The sequence below is a fragment of the Magallana gigas genome, chromosome 6 (genome assembly GCF_963853765.1).
Source record: "Magallana gigas chromosome 6, xbMagGiga1.1, whole genome shotgun sequence".
Classification (NCBI taxonomy): domain Eukaryota; kingdom Metazoa; phylum Mollusca; class Bivalvia; order Ostreida; family Ostreidae; genus Magallana; species Magallana gigas.
The window spans coordinates 29,387,974-29,400,144 of record NC_088858.1 but is presented as its reverse complement, the minus strand read 5'-3'; the positions used below and the strand labels follow the sequence as shown (position 1 = coordinate 29,400,144).

General features: G+C 32.8%; 1 protein-coding gene and 1 long non-coding RNA gene across 3 annotated transcripts; one reads left to right on the top strand and one right to left on the bottom strand.

Moving 5' to 3' along the window:
* Positions 1-221: 221 nt before the first annotated feature.
* Positions 222-10,429, bottom strand: LOC105329303 (micronuclear linker histone polyprotein). Of its 2 annotated transcripts, XM_066088865.1 has the most exons (5): positions 9,985-10,429; positions 9,770-9,864; positions 8,981-9,203; positions 5,932-6,064; positions 222-2,834 (listed from the first exon to the last, which is right to left on the bottom strand). In XM_066088865.1, the coding sequence occupies exons 1-5, from the start codon at positions 10,330-10,332 to the stop codon at positions 1,342-1,344; spliced, it is 2,292 nt and encodes a 763-aa protein (XP_065944937.1). In that variant the 5' UTR covers positions 10,333-10,429; the 3' UTR covers positions 222-1,341. The 2 variants fall into 2 exon arrangements, with proteins under 2 accessions (XP_065944937.1, XP_065944936.1); XM_066088864.1 differs by having other exon boundaries at positions 9,770-10,425.
* Positions 10,430-10,470: 41 nt separating this feature from the next.
* LOC117689146 (uncharacterized) lies at positions 10,471-11,474 on the top strand. Its single transcript, XR_004601447.2, has 2 exons — positions 10,471-10,970; positions 11,091-11,474. It is a non-coding gene; the product is annotated as an uncharacterized lncRNA (long non-coding RNA).
* Positions 11,475-12,171: the final 697 nt, after the last annotated feature.

Here is a 12,171-nt window from a genome sequence, read left to right as displayed (position 1 = left end):
TTTTATTAAATTTGAATATATTGGTAATAGATCATTATCTTTGGTTAATTTAAACTAGTATTCTGTTTATTTATATACGCAAGTGCTTGATATCTTTGATATTAGATGGCAATGTACAGACACAAATATGTATTTAAACATTTTCAAAAAGCTCAAGGTGATGAATGTAGACAATGTACTCAGTTTATTGTTGTTACTTCTTTGTTTCGACGAATATTCACTTGTTTAGTCGTTCTCGAAGACTGCCTGTGGCGTAATATCGCGATGCCGTTAGTATGGAAGAGAAATACCGCCAAAAGTCTGTGTATCTTGTTTTGATTTTGGGAGTTGATTTTAATCAACTCTCTTTTGTAGTTCAAGTGATATCACACGATCAAGTTATGATGTGAATTCCGTTGTGGGTGACGGCTGTGGGCCTATTTTTTTTTAATAAAAAAAAAAAGCTACTGAAGAATTGGTGTCTTCTGCTCTGTTTTTTGAAAAAGACAAGAAAATGTACTTTTGTATGACGTCACAATTACCCTTGTAAAAGTCTAATCAGGTATCTACATGTAACTGTTTACAGTTCACTTTGCTCTTACAAGTGTTTATGAATAATATCCTTTAATTGTTTTAAGGTACATGTAGCTGCGGGTTTGCTGACGTCATAATAGGAATCGATGTAGGAAGTTGACCGTTTTAGCAAAATCATATATTTTTTATAGAAATTACAAATAATCTTTAGCAACATATATTGAATATTTTAAAAAGCTTGAATGCATTTTATACAAGTACTTAATCATTAAATGATAAAAATTAAAATACATGACAAATATGGTCACATTTTGTTCTATAAGGTATAAGTGTGTGTTGGAACTGTTCATTTTAAAATTGTTGAGATCTCTATACTGAAGAACCAATTTTCGCAAATATTTACTTTTGGAAGGAGGGATGGTACCTTAAAATTTAGCCATGCAGGCAGAGCTTACTTCATGAACAGAAAATGAGGTGCACATTCAGAGTAAATGAAACTAAGCAAATAAAGTAAATCTCCAAACTTTGAATCAATGAAAGACTTAGTACCAGTAATGATGCAGTAATATTGAGTAAAAAAGTTCAAAAATTGCATAAATTTAAATGGTGATGGCATTTAGAATGATTATAACATCTGATTAATTATGTAACACTTTTCATTGAATGGGTTCATGACAATTGAATTTTCACACACAACAACTGAATACATTGACTATACAATACAAAATTTCTGTTATGTGAATCATTATTTTTTGGCACTCGATCAATAAGATACGACAACATTCTATACACTCACACATAATATTTCTGGGTATTTATAGCAATAGTCTATTTGCGCTTTGTTTTACGTCTTTTAGGTGACTTTTTTTTTGCTGGAGATTTTCTTTTCGGTGACTTCTTAGCTGGTGACTTCCTTTTTGGTGACTTTTTTGCAGGCGACTTCTTCGCAGGTGACTTTTTTGCAGGTGACTTCTTAGCAGGTGACTTGGATTTATTTCTTGGTGACGCTGATTTGCTCTTCTTAGTCTTAGACCTAGAGGGTGGTGATTTGGATTTACTTTTACCAGAAGTGGCCTTTTTTTTACCTTTTGACTCATTTTTAGGAGATTTGCTTCTAGATTTTGATTTTGATGACTTATCTTGAGTAGATCTTTTTCCTGATTTAGACCTATCTTCTCTGGATTTCTTGCTAGATTTTGACTTTTCTGTAGACTTTGATTTATCCCTAGCCTTTGACTTTTCTTTAGACGAAGATTTTTCCTTTGATTTGGATTTTTCCTTAGATTTAGACTTTTCCTTTGACTTAGATTTGTCTTTCGATGTATCTTTTTTTGATTTATCCTTTTCAAATTTATCTTTGCGAGACCTCTCATCTGCTTTTTCCTTTGTTTTCTTTTTACTTTGTGATTTATCGGCTGTTGATTTTTTGCTTTCCTCTTTATTTTTGGTTTTATTTTTTGTCTCTTTGTTTTTATCAACCTTCTCTTGACCTTCAGATGACTTTTTCTTTTTTTTCTCATCTTTGTTTCCTTTCTCCTTTCTTTTGTCTTTCTCTTCCTTGTTTCCCTTTTCCTTCTTTTTTTCTTTCTCATCACTTTTTCCTTTTCCTTTCTCATCTTTCTTTTCCTTTTTAGATTCTTTTTCATCTTTATTTCCTTTTTCCTTTTTTGATTCCTTCTCATTTTTGTTTCCTTTTTCCTTTTTTGATTCCTTCTCATCTTTATTTCCCTTTTCCTTTTTTGATTCCTTCTCATCTTTGGTTCCCTTTTCCTTTTTTGATTCCTTCTCATCTTTGTTTCCCTTTTCCTTTTTTGATTCCTTCTCATCTTTGGTTCCCTTTTCCTTTTTTGATTCCTTCTCATCTTTGTTTCCCTTTTCTTTTTTTGTTTCTTTCTCATCTTTTTTTCCCTTTTCCTTTGTTGAATCTTTCCCATCTTTATCCTTTGCTGATTCTTTGTCATCTTTTTTTCCCTTTTCCTTTGTTGAGTCTTGCTCTTCCTTGTTCCCTTTTTCCTTTTTGGATTCTTTTTCATCTTTCTTTTCTTTTTCTTTTTTTGATTCTTTCTCATCTTTGTTTCCCTTTTCCTTTTTTGTTTCTTTGTCTTTACCTTCTCCATCATGTGAACCATCATCACCACCACCACCACCACCACCACCGCCACCACCACCCATGAAATTTTCAAAAGCAGTCATATCTTTTGCTGAGTCATCATTATCTTCTGTCTGAAAATCACCCATTTCTTCTTTTCTAGCATATTGATGATCATCATCATCATCGTCATCGTCATCATCATCATCAAGGAGTGGAGCCCCTCCGCTGCCTATGAAAGTCACTTGTTATATAATGTCCGCCGTGTTTAACTGTTTATCATATATACATGTATAATTTGACATTTAATTGTATTTTTATTCTTATTTCATAACATATTTAATTTTATTGAAAAGGAGATTACCAAAAAAGCAATACATCACAAATTTCTGTAAAAAATGCATGGCTAAACTTTCCATATCGTAATTACAGTATTGTTTAGATTTCTAAAAAGGATTAAACTCAATGTAAAAAATATCTGGCAACCATATGCTTTTAATACAAAGAACCTCAATTCATATCTTAAGTAAATACGGTAATGAGAGATATTATTAAGAGAGGGAGTATGTGTGTGTGTTTTTTTAAGCTTGGTACTTTGGTAAGCAATTTGGTCACAAACAAGCTGTACCTACAGCCACCTAAAGGTACACATGACTCTATCTGGAATTTCTAAAATTATCAAATCAGCGTGACTTTTAAAGTGAAATTCAATAATAATCTTTTGTAGATGCATACATGTTAACCTCAAGTGGAGAAAAATAGGTAGATTTAAAACCCAAAAGAGCTAGCATTGTATGTGGCTTTTTCTTGATATTTTAAAGCACATATTCTTATATATATATATATATATATATATATATATATATATATATATATATATATATATATATATATATATATATATATATATATATATATATACTATATATTTAGATAGGGTTTCTGATGAGTTTAAAAGACTTTTAAAATGTTGCCATATCAACACATGCAAAAAAAGTGCTCTAAGACTTGCATAATTTACCTTAATTCAAATTGATTTAGCTATTTTTTGGAGAGAAAAAATCTTTATGCGCAGAGACTTTAACAATTGCCATTGTTCAAGAAAAATAGGTGAAGTTGCCAAAATTTAACAGATAAGAGAAGTAATAACTAGTAGTAAATCTGTAGCGAGCACAGCTCGCTGCATGGCGCTGAAGAGAGCTCTACCGGCAAGGCAATTTGTGAATAAAAAATTCAGACCAGTTGCACATTCATTCAACAGATTTTTTTGGCATCAGTTACTCGGACCAGTAATGCCCTGTTTTTATCGGACCAGCAGATCCCTTAAAAGACGGTTTCGTATTCAACGCTCTCACGAGAACAAGCAAGATAACAATAATTTAAGACTGTGTACATGAATTGAAAATATACTGCTGACACAACGTACACGGATATATACATAATTTCATAACATGAGTTATCGCCCTTTAACTAATGCAATCGAGTGACGTCACAATGGTTTTCTTGCACATTGATCCATCAGAATTTTTCGGTGTCAGTAAATTTCAACCCACAATGCAATTCCAAGCATTGCAAATGGCGTTTTCAAGTTCTTGTTAGAATTAAAGTAAAACCTTTGAGAACCAGATAAAATGTAATGTGTAAATGGCAGAACATCATGCTTTTTAAGAAAATAAAACAGTATACTTGTATACTTAGTTTTAATAACCAGGGAAGTTTTTAGAGAGCCAGATGACACAAAACCGACATGAACTCTGACATCACAGTTATATTATAATAAGGGTAAATAACTCTAACTGTAATTACTGTAACTATTGAATGAAAAAAATCTGAAATCCTCTCAAAATCATGAAAAAGCTTAGAATAAGAAAATTTCTTCAGAGTCTGAGAGTAAGACCACAATTATAACTTGCACTCATTTGGATGTTCACATTTAATAGATATTAAGAGATTCCGGTGCTTTTCGCGAATTTCGTGTATTCCTGACCCTTGATTTTCGGGGGGAGTTTTTAAAAATAAAGCCAACCAGACAACACTATAAAACCTAATTTGCCAAGGTGAACTGACTTTACAATCACTTTAAAAAAGGAAAGAAATTTGAGTTGAACATCATGTTAAAACCTCTATTTCAGCGTATTTTTAGTACCCCGGTAAATAACAATAACAATAACAAGATCTGATTATTTGCTTCATTACTTTACCTAGAGATATGACTTTCACATTAATTACACTGTATAAGTCAATTGCATAACAAAGATACAAGAAATAAAAAAAATATATTTAATCTTTTTACGTGCCAGTATAAATACAAAAGATTTGAATAAACCCTTCTTAAATGGGTCACATGACATACAGTACCGATCAGACCCAATCTAGCACCAGAGTAAACCCCTACTAAACTCGGGACGAACGGACAGACAAAACAGGGTAACAACAATATACCCAAACTTTCTTTAGAAAGTGCGGGTATAAAAAACTGATTGAAAAAATCTGGGACAGACTATAGTAGCATATAATATCATAATTATAATTGTAATAGAATCTGAGTCAGTTTATTTAATGGTAAATGATAGAGCATTGGGAGTACTGTAACTTCAACAATATTGATTTCATTAAATGCCAATTTTAGGGGATATCTGGTTGAGTTATTCCATGAAAAAAAATGTTCCTTAGAGTAAACAGGATTGGTCGAAAAATTTATGTATCCTTGAAACTGTAATTTTCACTTAAAGTATTCAATGTATAATGAAGGGATATTGACAACTTTGAATCATCTTAAACTAGTTAAATAAGCATTGCTAGATAACAATGAAAGTGAAATGAACCAAATTCACACGACAGACAACATATAAGGAGCCGGTCATTTTGCACCTTAAATTTTTTTTAAAGAGTTTCCCCTTGAAAAAAAGAAAACTTTAATTTCATCAAAATATCTGCGGTAAATGATTCATTTTATTTCATATGTTAAGAAAGAGAAAGTTTATGTATGTATTAACTGAGAGAGTTTTACGAATTTTAGGTTAATTTTTTAAAATATCTTAATAAAAAATACATGTACGTTGCCCACAGACTTCAATGCAAAATTCCAGGTGTAATTAGTTGGACCATAATTAAAATTTTCAATATTCCTTTGGTGGAGTATTTTTTATTTGATAACACCTTCAAAATGATATCATGATTAAGAATATCGGACCATTAATTTATTAGGTACAAAATGGGGTCGTTATACATCGAATACCTTAATCCTATTAAATTTGTAAATATATTAATGATACCACAGTATATTGTTGGTACGATGGAAAGTAAAACTGAATGATACCAATACTTACTTTCAACATACTTCATAGAATCTCCTGCACATACTGTTGGACAACATTTGGCCGTTCCGATTCCTTCTGGGTCCATTAGTGCAGCATCATCAATGGATGTGTGCAAATAACGCAACAGGATTGCTGAAAACATCTAGAACAAAAAAAGTTGAAAAACTATACTGTTACTGTCGGTTAACTGTGAAGAGTAAGTAAAGCTATTTATTTGACACAAAAAATAACAAGCATGCATGAATACAAAAATTATTTGTGAAAGTCTGTAAATCACAAATAAATTCCTGAGTGTGACCTTGATCTTTGATCTTCGTCAATTTTAAGTTACCTTATGTCACAAATTTTCAAATCATAGAAAAATCATTCACATTCAATTAGTACTCAAGGGCAGCTACTGCGTGTAAAAGGAGTTGAATCTACATGGTTTAGCCTAATATTTGGATGATTTTTTTGGTCTGAGCGTTTTGTATAGTACACTACATATACATTATGATATTATAATGGTCAAATAAAATAAATGAGTTTCTAAAATCTTAACAAGCATTTTATCTGTCAGTTGCAAAACAAAGTAATAAGCATACAGAAATCTCCTTTTTAACTGAAATAGAAATTACCTTGACCCTTAAATTTGGTTCTCCAGTCAAAAATTTTTATTTTGTGAAAATACTGATCTGATTATTTAAAACACAGTGTCAAAAAAAATAAATCCAAGTTTGTAGGATTTATGGTTTAGCTGGAATTAATCAAAATATTACTGAGAGTAACCTAACACCTGGTTGTTTCCCCTGTTATCAGCTGTGTGATGTCACAAATGTGTCCAACTGTAGAGGTAGTCTCTATTGCTTTACAAATGTGAAGTACTGTCATCTGATTATCACAGTGATCAAAGAGGGGTAGAAGATTGGTGGGTGTCTAAATACATATTTAGATGGAGTGTCCCAGCACAAAGGGAAGTTTCAATTAATAAAGAACCACATTTGATCTTAAACAGATTTGGTGAGCTAGCACTGTAGCCATCATCAAACACAAAAGTAGTTAAGTAGATTTATTAACTATAATGGTATAATATTCTGAATTGATTTATTAATACTGAGTAATAGGAAGGCACAATGGTGCACTGGAATTGTGTTGGGGTGTGGTTGGGAGGGGTGGGATTCTCTTTAAAGAATGGTGAATCTAGTGGCGCGCAGTCGGGCTTCACATCGGCAATGGCATAGCTCATTAACTGTGCTTTAATTGTTTTGTAATTAGTACTGTAATTTCAATTTTTAGGTGAAAGATACCAGTATAACCACTGGTATTGTTTTGTAGACATCATAATTATCTTCTTGGGCCCTACAGGCAACCTCGGAAAACATATCTGGGATTGTTGGTATAACATTCAGAAAAACATAATTTGATGAAAAGAAATATTGAGTCACAATAACCCCTATCAAGGCATGTTTATGAGTACTTGAGGTTTTCCAGTAACTTTGTTGTTGAGAGAGAGAGAGAGAGAGAGAGAGGAGAGAGAGAGAGAGAGAGAGAGAGAGAGAGAGAGAGAGAGAGAGAGAGAGAGAGAGAGAGAGAGCACCAAAGGAAAGAGAGAGAGAGGTGCACTTATTGATCATACCAGGTACTTTGTACATGTAAATGCAACTTTTTACCAACTTGCAACATGGATCTGCCTTTTCAAGTGAGCAGGGATGTTAAATTTCCAATGTTTATAATTACTATATAAACAAAAATAGCAATGTGAACCCTGGGGAAGGGGTTCAGACTGCACCCCTACCTACCCACACACAGGAGAGACATATAGATAAGAGACACAAAGATAAAAGTATACTGTAATATTGGTTTTTTTTAAATTAAAGAAATATGTGATCTAATCACATTAAATAATGAGTGAGTGATTACTACATGTATATAACAGATCTATTCTAATGTGATGAGGCAGACATTGGTGAATTTTTTTATATGTACTTGTTTAAGATATTCACATACAGCTCTGATAGTGAGTTATATAACCTCTGACCATAGAGAGTCTATGACATTTTAACTTTTGGCCTATAACATTAATGAGGGTGCTGAGTCCTAATGAATTGTTACACATTGTGGAGACATGATGCTACTTTCATTGTTATTTGCATCCTATAGGTGAAAAGAAAAATGACAATGTAAACCTCCAACCATCTCAAAATTCCATAAAGCAAAATACAAGTTCAAAGCAAAGCAACATGGGACTCTAAAAGGATAGAGATGGCATCAGGTGCCTAAGGAGGAGTAAGCATCCCTTTACATCAAAAAGAAATTAAATGCCATTTTCTCTGTTAACACTTCACTGTTCAGTTTTACTTGATTGTGAAGTAACGATATGCACTTTCATTTCTTTGAGAGGGGAGAAAATGTCACATTTAATTGCTTATATCTGCTAGACAATGGTGCAGATTTTTTGAGCTTTTAAAGATAGATCAATTCTATTGATTTGTGACAAAAAAATTTGACTGGAGGTACCCTTTATCCCTCAAATATGGTAAACCAACTTCGATACGCATGCAAGAAATAATCTAGTGTTCTCAAGAGCCTCGTCTTCGCATTTATTTCTTGCCGCAAACCAGTTTTCAAACATTTCTAGTAAAATTTAAAGATAATCTCATTATCTGCATTTTTATTGTGAAAATCAGTACAAGCGAACCAGTGCATTTACAATTAATCGCAAAATAACAGTCGTCATGAATAAATCACAGTTTACAGTAGTTTTCCTAGGAAAAATATACCATTTAACATGTTTTATGTAGCTGTCTGACAGACTTCTGTCTCAAAGATATTAACCTTATGTATTTAAGTAAGAATTACGAATGTACAAAACTGAAAGTTTTAAAGTGATGCTAGTGGTTTATGAATTTATCCTTTTCTCCTTTTATGATTTCAAAATCTATGGCAATATTAGAGATAAAATCTTTTACTGTTATTTTTGCACAACAGTGCAATCTAACAAAGTACATGTAAATCAATAATTTTTACACTTGATAATTAATCATAATTAAATCTAATTTTGTATCATACATATTCTTACTTGAAGAAAAAAGGCAGTCAATATAAAAAATCCAGAAGGCTCCAGAATTTCGGATTCAAAGAATTCTATCAGGGTTCCAGCACATCCTTGAGTGTACAATGTTGGCTTGTATTTAACACGAGTTCCCTTGACCACATTACGATGAATGCATGGTTTAGAAGAGTGCACATGGCAACAACTAAATGGAACATCTTTACCCATATACAGTCCATTTTCCATCTTGCTACAACAAAAGGTACTACTGTTACAGTAATACAACTATGGAATTCTATATATGCCTTAATGATAGTATTAGTTAATGTACAGTGTAATATATATATAATTATGTTATGCTGAAGTTTATAATTCATATGAATTTTGGCAAATAAGCAATACAATGCAGTGATGAATTGAGAAACTTTTGCAACAACAGTTAAATAATACAAGTATACACATTGATCAATCATAATCATGCAGGTTTACTTTTTTTTTATAGTGACCTTTAATCCTATACCCATGAATCTTTGCTAGCCAAGTGTCCGATTCGTTTTTCTCATGAGATGAGAAAAACGAATTGGACACTTGGCGTATAGCGAAGATGATACCCATGTAGATTTTGTATGTTTAGAATACTTGACAGGGGTGACGTTTATCTCAAATTTTTGGTCTACTTTTTTCTTTTTCTTTTTTTTTATTGAGGGGGTTATAAGTAAACGATTCAACTTTTTCAAACTGAACAACACTGACAGGTATACGTGATTATTGTATGCGAAACATTCATTTTTTGCCACATGTAATGCATTGTGTTACCTTTTGATATTTTCGTCATCCACATCAAGAAATTCTTCGTTTACCCAACTAGTTTTGAACCAATCTACGTAGTTTTCGCTTCCGCAGCACATGTACTGAATTTGCAATTTATCTATCAATACTTTAAGTTCCATATCTTTCTTATAAAGTCTCATTACTGAATATAGCCCATTCTTAAGAGATTCATCAATTACAGATCGATGAGAAAAGCATACCATTGATGCAGAGAAAACGACCACAGTCATAATGAATTTTGCTGCAAGGAAAAACACTAAAAAGGATTGAAATCTTCCTCTTGAGTCAGGAAATGCAGAGTCAAACGCTGCTTTAGAAAACAGTGATCCTAATATAAGCATAGCGATTCCAACGATTAAAAGAAAGGTTGGCACCGTTCCTGTGTCATAGTCGTGCAGAAATTTCATATTGGTTTCCAGGTGCGAGCTTAAGTAAACACTCAGTGCTGCAACGATTACACCAGCAACAGCCAGAATTGCGTCTATAAAACATATCACCAACCCAAGAATACGTCTTCCTCTTTCGCTGAGTTCTATTGAACAACACATTTTGTGCACCGTATTCCATTAATGATATGACGTAATAAATCACATTACTGTGACGTAGATTTCAGCTTCTTTTGTTAAAACAGAGTTAACTGCCCTTTATCCATAAGGGCGTTACACGTATTTAACGTTAATATACACTGTATGCTTAAACCTGATAATGACAAAATATAATAGGGATGTTTATACAAAAAGTGGCGCCCAAGGGGGATACACATGTACATGTACAGTAGCGCCTTCCTGTTCGGATCCATAGAATGTTTTATTATAGGGGCGGGGCCCGATGGATATATTTTAGTTTGCTAGTAAAGGTGGGAAGGGGGGGGGGGGTCCGAGGCATATTTGCGGTAATTTTACTATGTAAGGTTAAATTAATTTTTTTAGCCTCCCCTTCACATCTTCGTTAGCAAAGGGTTCCCAGTGTCATATTTTACATTTTGGGTTTTGCGCCCCAACTACGTCACAGTCTCGGTTACAATTAAATGACGTCACAATTGTTTTGCATGATTTTAAGATATCCTCTCTATATCGCCTGGGTCATGTCTTGTATTCAAAACTTTAAATCTAAAAGTCGTCCTGTTTAGAAGCTGTTAAAGCTTTATGTTATTTCATTCATGACGATCTCATTAATATAAAGAAAAGTAAATACACCAGAAACCGTTGAAAAGCGTATAGGATTTCAAAACATGAAGCTCGGGACTGTCCTTAGAAAAATCGATGTAAGACAAAATGTCTACACTAATAACATTTCTTAATTACAGCTGTTCCATGTAAATGGGAAACGCTGCCGGAACAAAGAAGAGGTCTGATTTTCGTGTAGTGTTGAAATCGCCAATCCAATCCCAGACAAAACGAGTTCAATTTGTTGGAGTGAAAACCAAGACTACAACCTACACCTGTACACCCAAGATGGTTGATGTAGGCAAAATTCATTTAGCAGACCCGCCCGACGAGAAGTTTGAAAGCGGTGGCGCCTATTCCTCAACGCTCTCTGCCCCGAACAATGCCCACAACCCTCGTCAATTGGGAAGTGATTTGACTGTCCATGGACCTAACACATCATAACATGGACTATCGGATTGTAGTGAACTCTATTGTACATTTTGGATTGGTTGGCTTACAAGTCAATTACTTTATCAATTCAATCTTTTAGATGAAAATCGACAGCAAGTATACGATACACAATTTTTTAAAGTCTTGCATCACCAAGTATCTTTCATTTTATTTTAATCTGTCCATTTTATAAAAAAATAAAAATAAGAAAGTTGTATGTAAAAAAATATTATTATGAAAAGCCTTCTCTCTTTAAACTTATTCAATTACTCTCATCAAAGATTATCAAAGAGTTGTGCAATTTGGGCAAATACCTATATAAATACTGAAAATTCCGATAAAAATATAATTATTGTTTTTGTTTTGAGAATATACTCTTCATTATCCTGTTTACTTTTGTCATGTACATTTTGCACACTGCTATGTGCACACGCAGTCTAATACAAGGATTGTGATGTTTTTAAAAAATGTCTACATCTGTTCGTTCACTTTACTTCAAGTTCAAGTTTAATACTGTGTTATATTGAGAGTTCTTTTATGTCACAAATTTTGAGTAAGCATTTTATAGCAATTTCCATTAATTGCATGGCAAGTAACTAACACTGTTTCGTTAATAGTTTTATAATAAATGCAACTGTTAAAGGGACTTGGACACGATTTGAGATCGAAAATTTTATCTTTAATTTTTATGTATAAAATGGTTTACTGGTGCATTTTAAATGATTGACCAAAATATTGAATGTTAAAGTCAAGTTACAAGCGAGATACAGAGGTAAGAATTGGTTGATA